Consider the following 24,659-nt stretch of genomic DNA (forward strand, 5'->3'; position numbering starts at 1 on the left):
CCACCACCACCACCACCACCAGTAGGCGGATAGTGGGAAATGGAGAATGAAAGTGTCTTGACACTAGGTTCCCAGGTTCCCTTCGCCCTAGTCTGCTATGTGCGACACAGGCGTAAAGCTAAAAATCGTAATTATGCGTAATACAATATTAACGACTAAAAAAGATACAATAGACAAAGAGAATTAATGTTTTATGATAACTTTCTAAATATACAAGAAATAAATAATTTCTTAAGGTTATTTATTAACATTTCATTTGTTTGAACATCTTTTTCCCTTGCAAGTATATTTCAAAGGCAGACAATTCATTATAAGTTAATAATATAAAAAAAAAAACATTTACACGATGCTGATGAATACATAATTTAATCAAAATTGGCAGGTAGAGAAAACCAAAAGTGAAGAAAGATATTTTGCGTACATTTTCCTTGTATTAATAACTAAGGCACTCACGAGGTACATGTGTGCTCGGTCACGCTATTACAACAGAACTGTAGTTACATTTCATAAAGATAAATTTAATTATAACCACTTATATTATTAAAATCTTACATCATATTTCATATAAGTAGAAGATTAAGTAAATTGTGTTAGTAAATATTCATATATAAATAAACTTATAGTTCGAGATTATAAAAAAAATATTGAAAGTCTTGTAACGTGAACTCGTTTGAAATAATAAAAAGTATTTTTTGACGTTTGCCTTTTAAATATAAAAATTTATTTAATCTTAAGAATAGAATAGTCATGGGTGACGGAATTCTTTTTAATTATGTAAAAATCAAAAAAATAAAATTAAATCAGTTTCACGCTGTATCCCGCACGCTGGCGGGTAGGAGGAGGGAACCTAGTGTTAAGACACTCTGTTCCCCACTTTGTGCCGAATTCTGAAGGCATTGCTTGTTGAGTGGTAGAACTCAACGCCGCGCTTTTGCCTTGACACCGGAGCGAAGAAATGGAAATATAAACGTAAATAAATATTTCACTTCCTCGAGTGGGGATCGAACCCACAACCGTCGCGTTACAGTCACACCCTTGTGCCGCTGCGCCACGACGGCCTATTTAATTATGTAATTTTATTATAATAGTTATTTAAAAACCGTATAAATAATTCATATTTTGTCTTTATGTTTCTTCATACTATGAACTTAACGGCGGTTACTTTATTATGTAATTTAATGTAATCGCAAATTTAAATGAGATTTCGTACTTATTATATACTAAATAAGGTGAAGGCTTGGATACTTTTTAATATTTGAAATATTTTTCGTGTATATCGAACTCTACATAGGAAATTAAAAGGAATTCTAGTCTTGTAATTGCCGTATCGACATGCACAACGGAAGAGAAAGTAGGTATTATAAATTTTGATTTTTTTTTCATGTTCACTGGCGAACAAAACGAACACCCACGAGTACATAATAATTATGTTTGAACAAGAACGATACCAAATGTTACATAATTCGTTAAGCAATCCTCAAAATAATTATGAAATACATATATATTTTGACTTTATTTTACGTTTAAATAAATATAGCATTATATATAACTAATTAAATAATAAAATACAATTATTGGCTAAATGCTCTTTTTGTTGTGGTTCACAATTGTGCTTCTACATATAATTTTCGTGTTTACACATATATAACGAAACCAGAAAATTATTTAATCCTAATTTAATTGACAACCTGCTTTTTCAATGACCCTTTTATTTGAATGTACAGTTGTTTATATTTTGTTTTATACGCAATTAAAATATTTACATATAAATACATAAACTAACATTATTATTGAATATTAATATAAATATATTATAGTAAACTTTAAGTATAAAGGTCAACAATGATTTCATATATTTAAAAAAGTATTGGAAAATTTTAAATATGCCATAAAATCATAAAGGCCTAATCCTTTTGTAGGTAATCAGCTATTCTTCGGTTGTAACTTCGGCTAACGAGTTATCACGAGACACTTCGCTCTCCACTCTCCGCCGAATTCTAGACGCATTGCGTGTTGAGTGTCGGAACTTGCGAGCTAACGTTGAGTTCGACACCAGAGCGAAGAAATTAAAATATTAAATATTTCATTTCCTCGAGTGGGAATCGAACACACAACCATCGCGTTACCCCCTTGTTCCCCTGCACCACGACTGGCCTCGATTGTATATTCATTTGTGTGTTACAAGTATCGTTCATATCAACTTTATGAATAACAGTGCGTGAGATATGTTAACATATTGTAGTAGAGAATATTTACATGAGTAGACTATTAAAATTTTTATATACAAAAGTTGTTTATTGAGTCTAATAAATTTTTTTGCTCACCACGCATTATAGGAACATAGGAAAGAGAACTTAGTGTCAAAATACTCCGTTTCGTTTCCGCTTGGTGCCAATTAGCCAATTTTTTTAATTATATTTTTATCTTTTGTTTGGTGTAAAATTGGCATAAAATTTTAAGGTTTCTCTATATTCTGTTTCCTTTTATATTAGTTCATAGACGAACAATAGGAGAAAAAAGTGATCCTATAAGGGGTCTGGTTTTTTTCTTTTGAGGAATAGAACGCTTCATAGATTTTTTAAATCAGTTTATAAATGCCAACGAATAAAGTAGAAAAAGCGATATTCTTCTTGCAGGTATTGGCATGATTGCATTAAAAAGCATTTTAATGTTAGTTTCCTCACTTCAACATCGAGAGCTTATTGTACCTATACAATTTTCTCTATTATATCATGATTCCCTCAAGACTTCCAGTGGGGGATGTAAAAGTGAAAAAAATAACAAATTGAAATGATTCTGTTATAATTGAAGTTTGCATAACATTATTACAGTTGTAGAGTCAAGTGAATTTAATTAAATTGGAGGTAACTTTTGCCATAACTAAAAAAAATATGATTAGAAATACAGTTACTTGGTATCAAGAGGAACTCAACGCCACACTTTACTTTGTTATCAGACCGAGGAAAAGTAAAATATTAAATATTTTGTCACCAAATGGGAATCGAACCAAATTATATGTTAGATTTGTAAACTATCTATCATTTGATAGAGATATTTAAAACGTTAGACATAAAGAAATATACAAAAGATATTTAAAATTACCTAATTACCAAAAATATATTATTTGCATTAAATAAAAAAAATAAAATCGTCTTATTTGACCGTACATTTTTATGTTCATCGACTTCAAGTAAAATAAGCCCTCCGTAAGCGGTTAGAATCGACTTCTGGAGATAAGGTTACTTGATTTATCCGCTGTTTTAACATAGGCGAAGCTTAATTAAAATTAATATAATATATTGTACTGCGATATAACGTAACTCGGTGGTTGCCAAATGTCATATTTATGTCACGAGGCACGACTATCGGTGATCTTAAGTGGTGGTAGTGAGTGGGGTGACTTGGTGACCACACCGCGCTGACTGGCCAGTTCCTCTTGTGTCTGTGCTAGCGCGCGCGTCTCACCATACCACTTAAGGCTTTATCGTGAGTAAATCCAATTAATTGATTAAATGATAATCTGTTATGTTTTTGTAGTTCGCATGTTTTTAACTACGTATGTGCGATGCGAGTTTTTATCGTTTGCGCAGCGAAATGGAAATATTATTAGTTTATTACGTTTTTTTTATGTGTAGACTGTACTTTTATATAAAAAAATAATATTAATCTTTAATATCTGAATGACATAGAAAATACATATTTTAATGAAGATCCGAGTTTAAGTGGTAAAAATAATAATAATATTATTAAGAGGGAGTAAACGGCGACATCTTATTGTGCTCTTATGATATCGAATATCTATAATTTAATTATATTATCTTTGTTTTATTAAAACAATCAATATACAAATTAATTAGTAGTACATAATTAATATATTTTATAATGCATTAAAAATAATTATTTTACTTAATCATAAAATATAATTAAATAAATTTTGAAGGTAAATATTACAGACGGAAGTTTCACCTATACATTTGATTGCATAAGGAGTGTAAGTGGTGTAACTTTGCTTACGGCTGTTATTTTCGAGAACGTCTCTTAAGTAACAGTATAATAAGGAGCATAAATTAACTATTCCTGTTGTACTTTGTAGTAATGATGGTGGATAAAAAGTCTCCTCACGTTCAGCATTCAGTTTAATCAACACCACTTTAAATATACATAGGAATATACAAAAGTAGAGTAGAGTATAAAAAATATACAAAATTATATATACAAAAGTAGAGTAGAGTATAAAAAACAAAGTCATTACAATGATATTAACATATAACTGAGAAAACAATGAAACGTATATAAAGTGGCAAGCATCGACTGTGTTAATAAGATATGCCGTCGACAAGGGGGTAGGCCCTACGCCTCTATGTTAGGACACCTTACCGGTTCGGTAGACGGCACCTTAGACGGTAGATTAGTACACTCCGTTCCCATTAAGACACTTGCATTCCCGATTTTCCGGCGAATTCATTACATGTTGAGAAGCGGAACTCAACGCCGCGCTTTGCTTTGTTACCAGAGCGAAAAAAATCAAAATATTCAATTTCCTCGAGTGGGAATCAAACCCACAACCTGTCACGTTTACGGTCCCACGCTTGCGTACCTACGCCAAGACTGCCTCAAATTTGTTAATGATTAAAATATAATATTAAGATTCTGAGGTTATTAATGCTTTATTTGTAAACTCTGAAATATAACCAACATTTAAAATATAGAAAACGAGAGAGTACACAAAAAAAATACAATTAAAAATAAGTTTCATTATAATATAATTTTGGCGAAAAGTAAATGGCGATTATAAACTTATCTTTTAGTTTAGATCTACAATACATTGACCTTCTAGAACACTGTCCATGGCCGTGAAAGTCTATAATGTAAACATTTCCAAGTTTTTACCGAAACCGCCTTTGTTCTTTCTAAAAATACATTTTTAGTGACACAGCTGTGAAAGCCTAATGGGTTAAAAAAGATGGCGCAAGAGTGTAAACTTTTAAATAGATTTATATAAATGAAAACAGCGCTTTAGTGAACTTGGTTTATTATGTTAGACGACGTATTGCCTGTTGAGTGGCGAAAGTCAACACCTTGTTAGAGCGAAGAAATAAAAATATAAATAAATAATAATTCATTCCCACGAAGGAGAATCGAACCCACAAACGTCGCGCCAGCCAGCCTTTGTATTAAATATGTGAATCGAAAAGTAATCTGTCCATGAATGTTCATATTCGCATCGTTTTTATCAGTATTTTCATTCACAACTTTTTTTTTCATATTCATTTACAACTTATTTGGAATATACATGTAGAATATTTTAACATAAAAATAATTAGTTTGTTTATGCATTGAGTGAAATTACGCTTTAAGGGAAGTTCGATGTTATGTTATGTATTTATTACAAAATTTCATAATTATTTTTTATCTTTAAGATTTTACTTTTGTAGCATAGTTAAAACTTTAATTCCTTTTAATTTTAAATTCACGCTGTATCCCGCACACAGCAGGGTAGGCAGAGGGAACGAATTCTGGAGACATTGTTTGTTGATTGGCTGAACTCAACGCCACGTTTTGCCTCGACACCGGAGCGAAGAAAGTAAGAATAGAACACTCTTTAATATTTATAAATACTCTTGTTACCCAAGAGTCTTGGGCCAAGATAATAGTTTATATATTTCATAACTAGTGGACCCGAGCGCGGCTACGCCCGCTTGAACTATACGAACATTTATTAAATATATTTATGAAATTATTTTCAGTTTTCAATAGAGAGATGCGTTAAGCTAGCTCATTTTAGGTGACGTTTTATAACAACAAACTTTGCAAATCGTTGCTTAGCAACGACGGTTGTTATTAACATGGCGGAATAAATTACATGTCAAATTAAAAAATATCCTATGTTCATCCCGAGACCCTCAAGTATCTCTATATGAGTATTTTATCACTATAGCAGTTTGGCCCTGATTGTGTAAAAGACAGTAAGACAGACAGACAGAGTTACTTTCGAATTTATAATATAGGTATGGATGTATAATATCAAACAAACTAAAAAAATACTTGTCTCCTTTTTATACAAGCTAAATCCGTATGAGATATAACGCATTAATGACGTCGATAATGTCGGAAGTCTTCCCATCTATTAAGTAACAAGATGTAAATTTTTATATTTATTATGTGCGGAAGCTGGAGAGTACTCGCATTATGCTTTTTATAGAAATATCTATGTTGATGTATTTTACATATTAGTTTATGAGGCCGTCGCGTCGTGGCGCACACAACGCGGACACAAGAGCGTGACTTTAATCTTACGGTTGTAGGTTCGATCCCCATTTAAAGGAATTAATTATTATTTGTTAATATTTAATTTCTTTGCTGGCATAATGACAAAAAGCTCGGCGTTGAGATCCGCCATTCAACACATAATGCTTCAAAAAGTGGGGAACGGAGGTTCCTTCTGTCTAGCCTGCTGTGTGCGGGATACAAAGTGAAGCTGATAATATTTTTTATTTTTATCTAGTGTACGACGTGCTTTAAGTAATACATACATAAGAAGATTTTGAGAATTATTTACATTAATAATTCTTGAAAATATATTTCTAACCATATGTTATTCTCACATTAATAACGAGCTAACATACGTATACGTTATCAAATACTTCGTAAATAGTACCTATGGTAAAGGTTCATTTTCTTAAAGCTCACAAGAAGATATTCTCTAAGATGCTTTTGATCTTCTTTTCTAAAAATGATTATGTTAGGTACGTTTATACGAGGTAGAGGTTTCGAAAGATATACTTGCTTGTCTTAGTGGGGATCCATTTAAAATTTAAAAATGTATTTTAGTTGTTTGTATTTTTCGTCACGGTAATAAGATTACGATGTCAGATAATGTCAAAATATACAGTATTTATTGGAATTTAAGTCAGTAAGCTAATTTATCTTTTAGCGACTCCTATAGCTTTATTAACTATTTTTTACTTGTTCTTTTCTGTTCTGTTTCTGTTTGTTTTAGATAACGTCACCCAAAATGAGCTTGCTTAACGCATCTCTCTATTGAAAACTGAACATAATTTCATAAATATATTTAATAAATATTCCTATAGTTCAAGCGGGTGCAGCTGCGTTTGGGTCAACTAGTAGTTTATAAAAAAGGTGTAAATTGTCAATAATAAATAGAATTAAAAAACCTTGTTTTAGTAACAACGTTCGTATTTTTAGTAACAAATAAAATCATGATAGCTGAATTAATTAGATTAGGTTCTTGAGATTAAGCGTCACGTTTAGCTTCATTAATATGGTAATAGAATATCATAAAATATGTCAAAACCCAGTTGAATATTAAACAACTTGGTATTTTCAATAAAAATAAAATAAGCAAATTCATTATATTTTTTAAAATCAATAACTAACGGCGTAGAGTTCCGCCACTCAACACGCAATGCCACCAGAATTCGGCGGAAAGTGGTAACGGAAGTGTCTTAATGGGAATGCAGTGTCTTAACATTAGGTTCCCAGGTTCCCTCTGCCTACCCCGCTATATGCGGCATACGAAAAGCGTGAGGCTAAAAAATCAATGACTATTATCAAATTAATATATCAAAATAAACCAAACGAAGCAACTAAATAAGAGAAGCTGAAGTAAATAATAGATAACTAAATTTTTAATTAATAAAGCAAACGTTTATTAATACAATCTAGGAGAAGATAGAGAAGTTAACCGTATAACCGTCTTTGATCTCTACATACAGCTTGCGAGTGTCGCTTCATTCAATAATTCATATAAAATATATAACTAACTATACTGCTAGAAACACGAGCGAGAACTCTTACCCGGATATATATTGCGTAAGCTAAGGTAATTTCTCTTACCGATTCGCAGTCACATTGCATTCTTCGATTGTTTAGCATCTTTTTTTATCTAGCTATACTCTATATTAATATTATAAAACAAAAAAATGTATGACACCATCGTGGCATAGCGGCACAAGGGTGTGACAGTAACGCGACGGTCGTGGGTTCTAATCCCGTTCGAGTAAGTGAAATATTTATTTATTTTTATATTTCCGTTTCTGCGCTCTGGTGTCGAGGCAAAGCGCGGCGTTGAGTTCTGCCACTCAACACGCAATGCCTCTAAAATTGGGTAGAAAGTGGGGAACGGTGTTTCTTTACACTAGGTTCCCTCTGCCTACCCTGCTGTGTGCAGAATACAGCGTAAAGTTGATTTATTTATTAAGAAAATATTTGGTTTAACGCGCTAATATTAGAACTTACTGGATCGAATAGAATAATTGTTTTTTTGTGTTAGAAAGTCCCAGTAAGGCTATGTTACATCGCGTTATAATCAATAGGATTGGAACGAGAACAAAAGACGTTGCAAAAACGGACGAGCTTAAGAGCTTTCAATGCTTTTCATGTTAGAAGTCAATATAGGTCACCTGCAATATACATAAGTACACAAACAAATATCAGCTTGTTACATAAACTAGAGAGCCAATTGACGCGTAGATACTATACGCGTTGCCATAGCAACGTGTACAGCTCGCGTTATTAAAGCCGTGCTGGCCAGCCGTGAGTGATCGCTAAAAATAAAAAATGTAACATACAAAAAATATATATAAATTCTTCCGCACCGGACATAGCATTCTCATCACGTTCACTCCCAGCTGATGACTTATTACATCATCAAGACTGTTCTTTTGATCAACTTTATTCTTTCCTTACCGCGTGGTTTTTATATGTACGTTTTTCCTATTTTTGGACAGCTGGAGCCAGGACTGTGCCAAATTTCTATCGATAATATCGTATAATATATCCAGCAAGTCGAGCCGCGGGCGGGTTGCTAGTTATTAGCATGACATAACACGTGAAACCTCACAGGGTATACCGGTAGCACGGAACCAATATAAATCTAAAATCATGTTTGCCGAGATGACATCATAAAATATTTAGTGATGTCCAATCAACGTCATCGACATTATACATAATTAATTCGATATTCGACCTCGATGTGTTCAAATAGCGCGTGACTGTCGCCCCTATACGTGCTTATAGACCTGTCACCGTACACAGTGTTATGTTGGCATTTGCCGAGAGAAAAACAAGTATTAACTGCGAGCGTGCCCCAGCTCTATGTTTACAGGGAAAGTATTACGAGTTTACGCTCTTCCCAACGGATTACCTTATCCGATGATGAAATAGGCTTAACAATTAATATATGTAATTAGTTTAAGTGCGATAGTTAGTTTATTTTTACACTAACTCATTGAGGATAGCGGTGGCGTAACCGCGACAGTTGTGGGTTCGATTGCCACTCGAGGCGCGGCGTTGAGTTTCGCGTAGAATTCAGCACGAGCTGAGGAGCGGAGTGTCTTAATTCTAGGTTTCCTTCTGTCTACCCTGCTACATGCGGAATGCAGTGTAAAGCAGAAAAAAAGCTCATTAATATAATTATAATTCAAAGCTAGATTTATCATTATTTATTCACATAATAGTCAAGAAAAAAGCTTTAAGAAACTTATAAAGCTTCAAATAGGGTCGATCGAGTTTACAATAGACGTGATTCTTGTTCGTGGAAAATCATGGTGTTATTAGGTTTTAACACAATTCTATAGAAATCGAGCGGTACCTAGAAAAACAAATAAATGAACAAAGTGAAATTTTATGTAGTCCATTAAACAAATTAATTCAATAAAACCATCTGCACGTGCACTATGGTATGCGTTTTATGTTTTTTACATACTTTTTTTTTACAAAATATTGAAATAACACTGATAGAAGCTTTTGTAAACATTTTTTGAAACCAATTTTTGAAGTAACAGCACTTGTTGTCTTGAAAAAACCAAGAAGTATTATTTCTTGAAATAACGAAAAGGATGTAATAAAAACATTAAATGTAATTTATATACATGTATTTGTATTGTTATATATAATGCCTTTAGAAACTATACTGCACTATATCTAAGATACGATAAGATATTATATGTAGTAAGTAGGTTTCTAAAATTGTCGTTACTGCAAAATAAACTTTTTGGCTGACATTCAACAGAGATGTCTTAATAGAGAACGTAGTGTCTTTACACTAAGTTACCAGATCACTTCTGCCTACCCCGCGTGCGGGATAATTAAATCTTCATTAAAAAAATCATCTGTAAATAATTCAAGAGCGAAATTTAATGGATACAATAATTGTACGTTACGTGGCATTTTAATTACGTGATAATGGTTTCGCGAGAAAAGATGTATTAGCCAGATAAACTTAATTTTAATTGAATCACAGATATTCAGATTATATTTTATACTGTTATAATATAGAATATACAATATATATATATTTCTTTTATTTTTCAGAATGAGTATTTAGTAAAACATTTATTTTAAAAAACGAAATATTTCCGTCAATGGCTAACTTCTAGAAAGCACCTGTTATAAAAAACACTTAAAACATTATATTTTGTGTGTGTTCATTAACTTTTGGAGGTCATTCTCGCCGAACATAATAAAAGAATCTCTTTAAAAGTGTTCGTTTTATTTTTTATATATAAAATAATAATAATAGAAACCTTAAGTTTAACTATAATATTTTACAATATATACATATATATTTTATTACTATTAGTACAATTGTTGTTGTTATTTTATTTTTCTAAGTATGAACTAAATATCTGTCGTTTGTCGTGACTAGTGCGACAAAGCACTTTGCAGGCGAATGTGAACGCGAATCTCATACGTAATATTACGCTCATTCGAGTAATTGGCGTTTTTATCTTCAAAATTATTACTTTCGCCTATACATGCTAGTCGCTCTAAATATTATATTTTAACAATGATAAAAAATAAATAAGTATATATAAAATATTATATATATATATTATATATTATAGTATTTTCAGATGAAAATAATATAAATATCTATGACTCTTTATGTTGAAAAAAAGAAAATTGGGAAAAGTAACTGTCTATTAGAGTTTATTTAAAGTTTTAAACCGAAATACAAAATGTTAACATTTACGTTACGCGGCACAAAAACTAAAAGGCAACGACAACAATTTAGAACAGTATTATTGTATGTTATTTCTTAATAACGCGATCATAAGGAAGCCTCTTACTGTTCTAATTGTTGTGCTGAAATATTTTGATTTCATAATATTTTTTATAAATATAAAATATATATTTCCGTCTGTTATATAAATTATAATTTAAATTTTGGATGTTTTCAAAAAAATATTCGAATTTTAATTAATTAATTATATAAATTATTTATATTATATGCGCGTAAATAACAGAATATATAATATATAATTACATAATAATAAAAATAATTAATTATTTAAATAATATTGTTAGTCAACAGTTATGTTATTTTACAGGAAATGGGAATAGCACTACTTTGTGCGGTACTAACAGTCACCGGCGTAGTGGCGGATGACTGGCAACCAATTATAGCAGATTCACAACAGCTCTACACCACATACTCTAAACCATCAGAACGATCATTAGATGGAAGGTAATAGACAATTTCTTTATAATAACAAAATAGGTGTCTCAAATATATAACATTTAAAGCTCTCTAGAACAGAGTGAACTCTTATATTTCTTCTTTATTTTTCTTCTCTATTATTATTTATTCACCAGGATATTCTTCATAGTCTTTATTGAATTGTAAGAAAACATATGCTGCTAAAAGGATTTTGATAGGTATGTCAAGGCATTTTCGTCAAAACTCTTGCAAATAGCCAAGTTTCTGTATGTCCCGAACCAGCTACCTTATAAAACGGATTATGTTCTGGTTTATCCCCCCCTTAATTCACGGTGGTCTCTCATTATTTCACCAAAACAGCACTTATACGTGCTTTAACATCTGTAACGGTAGTGTTAAATTATACAAGTCACGCAGACTGGTTGTTTGGATGATTATTATTAGATAGTGTTAGACCGCTTTTTGAGCCCTTCCTACATTCCCAGATGCTCAATTTAAGCTCCAGCCATTATTCGTTCATTTATCTGAATAATGTCTATTTTGTATGTCTTATTTTGTGTGGTAGTAATATTTTCTTTCTTTATTACCGTCACCGCCACGACAATATAACCTCAACGACAACTACTCGTAAAATTATTCTTTTCGAAACCGCTTCTCTCGCATAGAGATGAAGAGAGCTTCATCAACATTACACAGTTATTAAAAAATTGATCGCAACAAAGACCGCCAGTACTATACCTATGTTAATAGCGGTGGCTCGAAAACATTAGTCGTGTATCTTATTTTTCTACGTGTCTTTTTTAATCTATATGATATATAACATAGTACTTATCAGTCATTTTAGATCAATTAATAATTCAAGTTTACAAATATATTTTTACTTTCAGCCCCCAGCTAAAAATTATTAACCGTAGACCAATTCTCCAATCAAAACCTCCACCCTTTGGCCCTAACAAATTGTTCAGCTCCGAGCCAGAGGCTGGTTCAGATGCGTGCAGCGTATACAAAGTTTCTATGAACCAAGAACTTTTTTACCAATACGTGGAATATGAAAAGGCGTTGCCAGATCTTAAAGAGTTCACACTTTGTATGTGGTCAAAGTTCCACAATCACTCAGATGACCATCCACTGTTCTCATATGCTGGTAAGTCCGATATATATACAAGTGTAGCACTATTTAATTTGTGTCGTTATTGGCATTAACGTTAACTGCTTTTATAATTAATCTTATTTAACGCATCGTATCAAGGTAAACTACCTAATTATGGAGAATAAATTCAAGGTTCGTTTCTAGTAAAGTGTTCGCTGAAAGTTCTTTGAAATTTTTATACATTTTGGTTTGGAAAGTGTCTACCTGAAGCTTAAATTTCGAATTGCAAATATTGGGAAATCTATGGTTGAAGAAGTATCAATTGCTTATTTTGTAAGATATGTAAATAGTCTAATTAAGAAATTTAATAAAACTTATCCTGGACTGTATTTTTTGATTCTATCACTTTCAAAAGCTAAATCTATGTTGACACAGTAATAGTTTAGCGTGTACGTGATAGAAAACATCTTCTCATAATAATAATAATATTTAGTTATTATAACTACATATATATATGAAATTAATTTTGAACGAATTAATACCAAAAGTACCTACAGATATATGTATATGATTAAAAAATAATATATATTACTATATTAAAAGTTTTATAACTTGATATAATTTAAGTGTATGTGAATTGTGGTAGAGTAGCTTTATGAATCCTTATATGTTTAAAGACCTTCACAACTACCGGTTAATGAGTTGAAATTATCCATGTGATAAATTTACCCTACTTCGACACACCTTACGAAATACTGTAGCAGCCGAGATGCATTGCGTAAGACCACTAAGCCGTGATAGTATATAACAATTTGTACCCAATTGATACAAGATTAGCTTATTATATGGAAAATAACTATCATTATATATTTAATACTGATGGTTATCCTGTGAGAAATTCCTGGTCCCATAAAATATTGTGATAGTTATTTAAATTAATAATAGTGTACATATAGGTAAATGTTAGTATTGATGATAAAGGAAAATATATTATTTTATTGTTTTTTTTTTGCTTACCAGTCTCAATGGTATAAGTCCGTATTATAAAATGTATTCTATAACCATATTAAAATATCAATACCTTTGTTACAAGAGTAGCTTTCTAATTTTTATGCAGGAATTCTATAGTACTTAACTTTTCCGTTTCCCATTCGCAGAAAGTTTCTTTTTAGTAGTTGTTTTCAATTTAATAACTTAATATCAATGTTTGCTGTATCCCGCACACAGCAGGATAGGTAGAGGTAACCTAGTGTTAAAACACTTAGTTTAGCTTTCGATATTATTTAAATCACTTTTCCTAAGTATATATTCTTGTTAATTTTGTAAACAATTTTGTATCGAGGTATTCAGGTATATGCATATAATAACCATTGTACCCGGAACAACGCAAGAATAGTAAACCAGTTCTTTTGTAATAATGCAGTTATATCGGCACGATAGAGCCACACTTGAATAATAATTTTATGTGGAGATTATGTAATTCTAAAATGTACCTAACATTTACAGTTGACTCCAATATAAATTTGTACTTTAAGTTTTATATAAATGATAATTAAACTATTATTTAATATGTAAATTAGAAATGAAGTACTTTTTTTTATGATTATTGGCTTGGCTTCGTATATTAAAATAAACAACGTTAATTATTAATTATCATATGATAGGTATGATAATAAGGTGTAATACATTTAATATATATATAGAAAACTGTATTGTTATCGGTAACAGTCTGTGTTAATGAGCTGGCGGAACATAAAAATAAAATAAAAGAAAAAACATTGGCTTCGAATTGCGACATGTCGATATTCAGAATAATATCAGAATTAAGAATGAAAAAAGAACATAGTATTTAGCAAGAATAAGAAAGAACAAGTCCAAATTGGATGTTCACTGTGAGAGAATGAATGACGAAAGAAGATGAAAAATATGTGTATATATCTGTGTCGCATATCGCAAGACTTTATTATTTTTGATTAAGTCATTATCAATCACCAATTCAAAATTCAAAAATTCAAAATTCTAAATATTCTTTATGCAAATAGACTATTATAAGCACTTTTCAATCGAATCGAGTCGAATGAACATATAAACAAAAAGCTACCACCGGTTCGGAAGGCAGTTCTGCTGAGAAGAGCCGGCAAGAAACTCGACTATACCAGGCTTCACCTTACACTTTATCTCTGATAAACAATAAGCGACGCCCAGAATATAAATTAGCTTTTTTTTCAGCTTTACGCTGTAACCCGCACACAGCAGGGTAGGCAGAGAAAATCTAGTGTTAAGACACTCCGTTCCCCATTTCGAACTCTGGAGGCATTGCGTGTCGATTTGCGGAATTCAACACACTTTGCCTCGACACGAAGACGAACCCGAGGAAGTGAAAATATAAATTTAAATTATTTTCTTTCTTTCATTTCCTCGAGTGGGGATTGAACCAAAAACTAGTCGCGTTTATAATCACACATTTGTGCCTCTGCACCACGACTGACTTTAACTACCTAACTACATTCGTCATAATAAACTTAATTTTAAACTTTTAATATTTTAGAAATAGAAAATTGAGTCAAAGGTTTCTTTGAGCTAATATTTACTAGTCTGTTATAGTTTGTGTTAATATTAATGACATGACACATTAACGTCCAAGAATATTTATATATTGTTAACTGAAATTAATTAATAATCAATTTATATTATATATTATACTTATTTATATATACCGATACTTATATTGATTAAAATTAACGCTTCTTCATAATAGTACTTCAATAAAGTAATATTATTTAAGATTCGTTTATAAACACATGATACAAATATTTAAGAAATAATAAACAATAAATGTAACTATGATTTTTTTAAATGGCATTTATTGGTTTAAATGTGTAAAGTTATCGAATTTATTAATGTTGCAGTTGATGATAATCCGAAGGAGATTTCGGCTTGGATATCGAACACTAAAGAGGCAAGCTACTTTAGCATGGCAATCCACGGACAGACGTACTTCAGGCTCAACTACCCCCTTAAACTAAATACGTGAGTATTGGCTTATAGGGAAACAATAGTAATTGAACATTACTAACGAACTAATAAATTCTAATTTCAACACGTATATTTTATACAAATATTATAAGGTTTAGTTTGGCGTCTATCTTTCATGTGTCATGTGACATATGTACCGATAGTACTCTTACTTATTAACACCAAACACGCAGGCGAAGCCGCAGGTAAGAGCTAGTATTATATAAAAGTTATTAGAAATGCGATAATTTAAGACTAATTTAAGATTTAAAGTTATAATGGGATAGTAGCAAAAAAAACTATTTACGACATTTAAGGTTAGGACTTTGGTTGTCCTATCTATATATGTAATATAGCCCACTGTGCCAATAGGACTTTTTATGACTAAAACATCAAGGGAAGCTATTGTAAGTAAAATATTATTATTAATTGAATTGACGGGGTAAGAAAATATTAACATTGTAACGCGCGTATAGTAGTACCTACTGCTTAGATGCATAGATATGAAATATCCAAACACTTTTTATATGAAATACAACAATTTTTCCTAGCAAAAACGAATAAAATGCTAAAAAAAGGTTTAAATTACAATTTATTTAGCGTATTACAGTTTTTAAATAAAAGTAAATAAATATTCTATCATCAACCAATTAAATATCAAGCGGGCGAACCCGCAAGTGGGCCGCTAGTACAAAATACAATCGATTAATTCGGTTGAAGAGTTTTATTACAAATATGAAAAAAGCGAAAATCAAGAATCCTGTTTATTTAATAACGTTGTATAACGAAAATTGCTTTGGAAAGCTCTTATTTAAATTTTATAATTAATGTAATTCGAGCACATTGTTAACTGGAAATACCCATACTAGGTACTAAAGAAATAAACACAACATCATCCCAGGAATATCAGAATATAACATTGCACGTTAAATTGCGTACACTAGGTGGATTGGGTTTGAATTGCGATTTCCATCATGAAATTGTGTGTTAATGACTCATATTAATCACACACAAATAATTATGTTATCTAGGTATTTAATAAGAGTTATATTATAAATATATAAATTTGTAAGGATGGATGATTATTTTAATTTCACGCAAAAATTACTGAACTGATTCACATAAAACTATACAGTAATATTGTTTTTTTTGTATCATAAGCGGGCGAAGCCACATTTGTGCCGCTAGTCTTGATTTTTTTTAATTATTAAAAACATACAAGTTTAATAAAGCCTTTTGATACCATGTTTAATAAATGATTTATTTAGCTGTTTAACTTCCATCCAACATATCACACGATAAAAAATAAAAAAAAAAACGAATTCTCTTTGACTTCGCGAATTTGTATAAAATATTTTTTAATAAAACGAATATCGTGATGAAAGTAGTAGGATTGTTAACGGCGTCCCTTTGTTAACTCGCAAAGCCTTTGAGCGGGAGTCAGTTTTAAAATTATTATCCACCTAAGCGATTAAAGGAAACGCTACCAACAAAGCTCGAGCTGATAAACTTTATGAACTTTCATTTCCTAATAAGAAAAGAATGTGCAAATTAAACAAGCGACGTTGAGCTTGTCTCACATAGATATCATATAAAAGCGCGCTGCTGTACAAAGGTAAAAAAGTTAATTTTATTATTTTTTTAATGCATTTTCTTTTTCCTAATTCTTAGTAGTTAATTTTAAAAAATTGAAACCTATAAATCTTTTGTCACTCTAGTTGTGGGCTTGATCTCCACTCGAGGTAATTGAATATTTTATATTTTCTTCGCTCTCGAGTCGAGTCGAGTTCCGTTGCTCAACAGCCAATGTCTCCAGAATTCAGCGGAAAATGGAGAACGGAATGTCTTAACACTAGGCTCTTTCTGCCTACCCTGCTGCGTGAGGGATACATAAAGCTGTAATATTAATGTGTTATGACATTACAATTAATACGATTAACCTTCCCATACTTATTGTGATATGACTTCAGTTATAAAATTAATAATTTAATAAGTAGTTACAGCATTGTGCAGCTAGTGCCAGACAATCTCTTTAAGCGTAGTGTTAGTGTAGGGACTATTCTTAGAAAATGGAAACGGTAAAGTAATACACAAATATAATCCACTCCACTTAAAACAAATTTATCAAATATTTGAATAACCAAATTGCATTTATTATGTTGTACTGGTATTCAATACCCACTTGTGTAATATTAAATATTTCAATATCGATTGCAATTATGAAAGTTCGAAACGTAAAGGAGCTTATATTGCTAATTATGTTCAAACTGGACCTACTTTGTCCGTGAATTATGAAAAGCCTTAAAACGTCGACTACATGACAAAGAAAATACGAGTTATGTCGAATGTGATATTCTTAAGATACGGCTTACAAAATCTCACTATTAGACATTTTAATTATTTTTAACTATTTTTAAATAATTATTTTTTTTACTTTTAAATGAATATTAAATAATTTATTTATTTTTTCTTAAAAACTAATTATTTTTAATTTTTAGGTGGTATCATTCTTGCCAATCTTGGAATGGTAAAACTGGCGAATGGCAAATATGGGTGAACGGTGAAAGAGTTGGCAGAGGATTTCACAACAGGGTGAGAAACAAAGTTTATATGAAATTAAAATCTAAGAAAAGTTAATAGTAAAAAAAGCTCAATTTGCTACTATACTGAATTAGCATTGTTGTAAGTGAATAAAGGGAACACGTACGAGAGGGCTGTACAGTTAGTTCGGTAACAAGCTAACTGATATTTTGTTCTCTGCATGCGTGTTTTAATTAACTAAAGTTGCGGTGCCACAGCCTGTCGCATTTGGACACATCAGCCTATAAGCTTCACATATGTTATATTGTCGTATAACGTTCAACACAACAACAAATCCACAATGAACTATAATAATAAAAATAACATATATATTTTTTATTTTGAAACAAGTTTACACTTTAACATAGAAACTTATTTCTTTTATTTCTTTCTCTTATTTTTATATATGAAAAGTTTTACTGGTTACGTTAACAGCTCGTGGGTCATATCATAAAAGGCGGTGGAATTGCGACTAGCGGCCAAGAACAATCTCTTTTATACAAAAATGAGGGCAATGAACCTGTTTTGAGTAAGTAGCTAAAATAATATTATTTATATTAATTTATTATAATTTATTTCAATTCTTTACAGTATTATTTTTAATTATTATAAAAATAATTATTATTAAAAATAATTTTAGAACAACCCGGTCTAATTGGCGAAATTACTATGCTCCAAATGTACCACGTCGCCTTAACTGCCGGAAAAGCGCATAAAGATCACAAGCATCATCATGTTCATCATTTCAAACATGACGGCACACTCTTCGAGACATCTACGGAGGCAGTTACTGAGCCACCACCACCACCGGCTACTCCTCTCGGCAATGGCAACTTTTTAATAGGCGGTCAATTACAAAGACCTGCGAACCTTAACCTGGCTCGTCAGCAACAAATGATACCCGTACAGCTTCCTAACGGTCTTCAGTTACAACAAGAATATGTTAATGGACAATTGGGTAATAGAATCGTCTCTGAGCAACTACTGAATAATCAGGCGAGCGGTAGCGTCCAACGTATACCGTTAGTTGGTTTGTCAGTTTCGCCAGTTGACCAAAGTTTTAACACAAGACCTCTAGGACCTTCAAAAGGAACGACTGTACTTCTTTCTGGTTCTCTCCTTAATCCCGCTAACGTACAATACATCGATGATACGGCAAATTCTCACAACTTATACAAACGAGACTCTAAAAAACGCGATAAAAGAGACAATCCGGAAAAAGAATTGGCTGAGGAAATTACGTCAGGTAAAAAATATTTTCTGTTTTTGTTTTTATGTAGAAGTCCTGCCATTTATATTGTTACAAAGAAAAAGAAAATTTTAATTGTACATATCATTTAATATAAAATTTTAAATTTATCATAAGTAATATTTTGTTTACTAGTTGGAAGGGAGGAAAATACTAAAATATAATAAATAAATATATATATATATTATTGTACAATTTTAGTTAATCTTCTAAAAAAAATATATATTAAGTAAAATTTTAGTTATAAGTGAAACAAAAATTTTGTAAACAGGTCAGAGAAAATAAAGGCTCTTTTTATTATTATTATTTTTTTTAAAATATTTTGTTTACTTTTAATAGTAACAGTATTTATGGCCAGACTAAATATACATATATTACATTGTTATAGGATATTAAAAGATTTTAATTATTAATTTAATTAGGTAAAAAGGACAAACGTGGTCTCGTCGCCTTATCAGACGGCTCTATAATCGACGAAGCCTTGCTCAGCCCTGAGGCTCTAGGAGACAAAGAGGATGAAGTATTATTCCAACAGTCACTTCTTAATGGCTTAGCTGGAGTTGTTGGAAATCTCCCTGTCCAAAATTTGCAAAGGATGACTGTAAGTTTTAGTAACTGTGAAATATATGAAGTAAAGAGAAATTTAAATAAAACCAAGATAATTTTAATAAATACTTTGAAAAAACATATTTGAATTAATTGAACGAAGACAAAAATACGTAATAGAAACATTCATAGACATTATTTTGTTAATTTACATAATGTATATAATAATACTAACACATATAAAAATAAAAAATGCTTACATATAAACAAAAAATATTCCAGGTGGACGAAAGGGAGCCAGCGGAGGCTGAAGTGAGAGCAGTAATGCAAGTCTGCAGTGGCTGTACACCTGAACCCTTTAAGAAAGCTCTGGTTCTCTCTTGGAGAACTACTCCCAAGAAATTGTACAGCGGGGCACATTATTATAAGGGATTACCTATCTGCCGTGCGTTTTAAATATTCCCGTAAAATAGATAGAGGTGTTTTATAAATAGAAAATTTTGTACAAAACTGTGTAAAACCATAAACTATGGAGCATTGTAATTTAATTTTTTTTATCGTCATAATTATTATGCACTACATATTCTTCCATAGGCGTAGTGATAACGTAACATTGTACATATATATGTATACTTAGGTAAATAAGCCTAATTTGGAATAAAAATTGTAATTAAGTTTTAAGTAATATAGAACTTAAGACAATCAGTACACTTGACATAATTTAAGTCGTGGCGATTTTTAAATTTTACATTTTATTTCAGAATATCAAACTTGCCATCTCTAATTATTTATTATAGTCTTAAGATAGTCTTAATAAATTCTTGTTCATTCGTTTATAAATAACTACTTTTATTGTTTTTCTAGTATTAACGACATACTAATATTATATATTAAAATACATATAAAATATCCGCTGTTTCAGTTTCTAAAACAATTAATTATTACGTGTGTGTACGTAAAAAAAAATGAATATAACTTATGCTTCATTTTTTAATTGAAATTGAATATACCTTATGTTTAAGGCTCAATATTATGAATATAAGTTTGCTTATACTTGCAAAATTCAATTCATAGGAATGCAGTAAAACTAATTTCTAACTAACAATATATTTAGTTACTAGATATAACTATGAAATTATGAAACAACAAAAACTGGGTGCAGCCTCTGCAGTGAATCTCGGAGTAATTAATTTGACGTAGTCCTGTTTTCGCATAGATCAAATAAATATAGGTATACGTATTAATAGAGTAGAGGTTCGAGAGTTGTGGGGACCCTCGAGCCATGAGGAAGGGGGGACGTACCGCCCTGATCACCCGTTCAGGGTGATACGGCACCCCCAATCGATGGTAGACCCCTATATAAAGGTACCGCTAATGGGTGTACATCTCCGGCTAAATTTTCGAAATGTTTCACAAAAACAATATTAGAACGATATGTAAATAAACATACAGAATAATACTTACTTTATTTTTGTTATGTACATGTTGCGAGTGGTAATCCGAATCGATCTCCGGTTCTGAGAAGTAATTCTGCTCCTGTATGGAAATAAAGTATTTTTATTAAATTATATAAATACAAGAAATTAAAAAAGATATATTTTTGCTTTCTATTATTCTTTTTAAGTGTCCCTTTATCCATTTCAATCAAAAAATACAAAATGTACAGACAAAATATTTTTACTGTTTTATTATATACTAGTGGACCCGGACGCGGCTACGCCCGCTTGACCTATACGAATATTTATTAAATATATTTATGAAATTATTTTCAGCTTTCAATAGAGAGATGCGTTAAGCAAGCTCATTTTGGGTGACGTTTTCTAACAACAAACTTTGCAAATCATTACTTAGCAACGACGGTTGTTATTAACATGGCGGAATAAATTGCATGTCAAATTAATAAGTATTTTAATATATTAGTATATATCGAAAATATTACAAATATGAGAAAGAAAAGTATCCTATGTTCATCCCGAGACCCTTAAGTATCTCTATATGAGTATTTTATCACAATTGAATTAGCGGTTTGGCCCTGATTGCGTAAAAGACAGATGGACAGACAGAGTTACTTTATAATTTATAATATAGGTATGGATTACATCTATGTTCTATTATTTTACCTTATACACTATTTTATTAATATTGTATTCAGGATAAAAATATCCCATTATAATATAAAATTTTAAATTACTTAGGAAGATAAACGCTTATTAGATGTCAAAGATTTTATCTCAAGATTGTCAGTATAATAAAGCGTTACAAAGCAAGACGAGTCTTTGAAACACCTTGTATCTAATGAAAGACATTAAGTAAGGTGAACTGTAATATTATCACTATGGACTACAAAAGAAACAATGGCATTTGATGGATAGTTTATAGCTTATATAAATTATGGATTAAAAAATATTATTTAACATTTACAAGTCACTAGACGTTCAAGAAATATAAAGGATTTTTAGTTTTGTGTTTGCTGGAGGGTACTTAAAAACCTTATTACATTTTGAGCTGTACAAGTAGACATTAATTTTTTAGAATTATAGACTTTCAACAAAACTATATTACCCCGCAAATGGGCATGTACTGAATCCAGCTGTGTGTGAACATATTGTGGATAAACCTAGCCATTACATCAGGTTTGATAAACCCCAAATTTTCGCTATGTAAAATAGATATATTCCTAGAATGATACACGGGGCTATTGGAATACAAAATTATACTATTTTCAATAGAGGGGACGGCTGGAAGCTTTCTACCACCTGGGACCCACTCATAAGATCTTTGAAGCCTCAAATCCACCATACCATAGGGCAAAATTCAGCCAGCTTATTTTGCTAGAATCTAGGGCTCTACGCGAGGCAATTAAGAAATCATTGGCGATAGTTTGATATAATAATTATGTCAACTGGCAGACGAATGCCACCTTAGTCTACCCGTGACCACGTAGTAGTGCGAAGTACCAGGAAACTCCCGGTATCCAAAATTCTATTATACTAAATATACACAAATATTATATTATATTCTATTATACTAATTAAATAATTTCATTTAAAATGTGTTATGAACGTGAATATTCTAGAACTTATTATCAAAGAACTAAGTATTAGATAGTTTTGTTAGTTAGTTGATATTACTTTGTAACGCCTAATTACGAAATATTTTTTATTAAAATATATTCTTAACTTTTGGATTGTAAGTTGGAATAATTAAAATTGTTGGACTTACATCCCACGTAGAAGAAGAACAATTCGAACTTCCCGCTGGCATTGGCACTGACCCCACTCCCATTGCTCCTGGGAACACTCCGCCACCAATGTCCGTTGCTTCAAACAGTCTTAAAACGGATCGGTCACGAATGTCCCGTAAGTGTGCTCTATGAAGTAAAGAAAAACAAATATATTATGGACAATTTACTTATTTATAAAATACAATTCATTCAACTCATAATTACATTTATAAATAACTAGCGACCCGCCCGCGGCTTCGCCTGCGTGAACTACGTTATTATTAATTTCTGTCTCCATGTCTACCTACGTCCTATAAGTGACGTTCAAGCAAAATTTGAGACTCCTAACATTTGTAGTAACGAAGTTTCATACAAACTTTCAACCCCAAAAACAACCCTTTAGAAGTCGAATATTGCAAATTCCCGTCTTAGCGAGCACCTACGTCCTATAAATAACTCCTATGTAAAATTTGAGATTCCTAGCACATGTAGTTTCTGAGATTTCGTGATGAGTGAGTGACCTTTCGATTTTATATATATAGATTTACAATGTCCTTCCTTAAATGAATATATAAAAATAGTTTCATAGCAAAAATAGGTCACCTAATATTCTGTTTTGTACCAAATTCTACATTCTACATTATTTGTACTGAATTCATTTCCTGTTGAAAGTAAATAGTTTCCAATACCATACATGAGTAGAAACATTGATTTTCGAAATATTTATTGACATTTAGCGTAGAACTCTACGCTATGTTAATGGGATAAAATTTAGTTTTAATTTTCCTCTTTAAATGATGTGGGGTTCCTGGTAAAGATTTAATTGATTGTAGAATTACTAATTGGTCCCGACTGTTCATCCTAATAAGTTATTGTTTTTTTTTCTTTTAGTTTTATTTAGCCGGGTTTTTTGTTATTTATTAAATATATTTTTTTATTAGACATTCTATATGTAGGTATCGCGACAAAAGCGCGGCGTTGAGTTCCACCACTCAACACGCAATGCATCCAGAATTCGGTGAAACGTAGGGAACGGATTGTGTTAACACTATGTTCCCTCTGTCTACCCTGCTGTGTGCAGAATACAGCGAGAAACTGATTTTATTTAATTTAAGATGTTACTTAACATACATATACATTACAGTACATTGTCAGAAGACCTATAAGATTAAAGAAGTGACTAAAGAAGTAATTTTTTTGTTTTTTTTACATATTTATTACAAGATTTTGAAATCATCTATTGACATAGAATATATATCGTCTATTATATAGAAATACACTTCTTTGAAAAATCATACCTACCTTTTAACAATTATCAATATATATAAAAGGACATGTTCCCACTGACTGAGGTAGGACGCACGCACAGCCGTAACCGCTGTGCGTAGAAACGTGAAATTTAGACAGATGTTTATTTTCGTAATCTCGACATCCGCTAAGAAGAGGTTAAGAAAAATTTTAACCCTAAAGGCATAAAATAGGGATTGAAAGT

The 24,659-nt window shown here is 31.3% G+C and overlaps 2 protein-coding genes across 12 annotated transcripts in view; one reads left to right on the forward strand and one right to left on the reverse strand.

The window, feature by feature from the left end:
- The window catches only part of LOC146527069 (coiled-coil domain-containing protein AGAP005037), a 115,171-nt gene that overhangs the window by 28,108 nt on the left and 62,404 nt on the right, over positions 1–24,659 (reverse strand). For all 11 annotated transcript variants that reach the window (XM_085206273.1, XM_085206276.1, XM_085206282.1 and 8 more), the window contains 2 exons: positions 23,167–23,314; positions 21,409–21,480 (listed from right to left, as the gene is read on the reverse strand). In XM_085206273.1, coding sequence (XP_085062399.1) covers positions 21,409–21,480; positions 23,167–23,314 — 220 coding nt within the window. The remainder of the gene's footprint in view (positions 1–21,408; positions 21,481–23,166; positions 23,315–24,659) is intronic.
- On the forward strand, positions 3,378–21,554 carry b6 (pentraxin-related protein b6). Its single transcript, XM_085206285.1, has 9 exons — positions 3,378–3,486; positions 11,355–11,491; positions 12,352–12,608; positions 15,464–15,584; positions 18,068–18,161; positions 18,585–18,678; positions 18,790–19,395; positions 19,821–19,999; positions 20,227–21,554. Exons 2-9 carry the CDS (start codon positions 11,358–11,360, stop codon positions 20,398–20,400), a joined length of 1,659 nt encoding a protein of 552 aa, XP_085062411.1. The 5' UTR covers positions 3,378–3,486; positions 11,355–11,357; the 3' UTR covers positions 20,401–21,554.

Source organism: Heliconius melpomene, chromosome 21 (genome assembly GCF_056956725.1).
Source record: "Heliconius melpomene rosina isolate 202511_hmr_F chromosome 21, ASM5695672v1, whole genome shotgun sequence".
NCBI lineage: Eukaryota > Metazoa > Arthropoda > Insecta > Lepidoptera > Nymphalidae > Heliconius > Heliconius melpomene.

Excerpts from the sequence above, each read along its gene's own strand:
- b6 (XM_085206285.1), top strand. The coding sequence starts at position 11,358 with ATGGGAATAGCACTACTTTGTGCGGTACTAACAGTCACCGGCGTAGTG. Across the intron at positions 15,585-18,067 it reads TACCCCCTTAAACTAAATAC|GTGGTATCATTCTTGCCAAT; the intron begins GTGAGTATTGGC and ends TTTAATTTTTAG. Across the intron at positions 18,162-18,584 it reads GCAGAGGATTTCACAACAGG|CTCGTGGGTCATATCATAAA; the intron begins GTGAGAAACAAA and ends TTACGTTAACAG.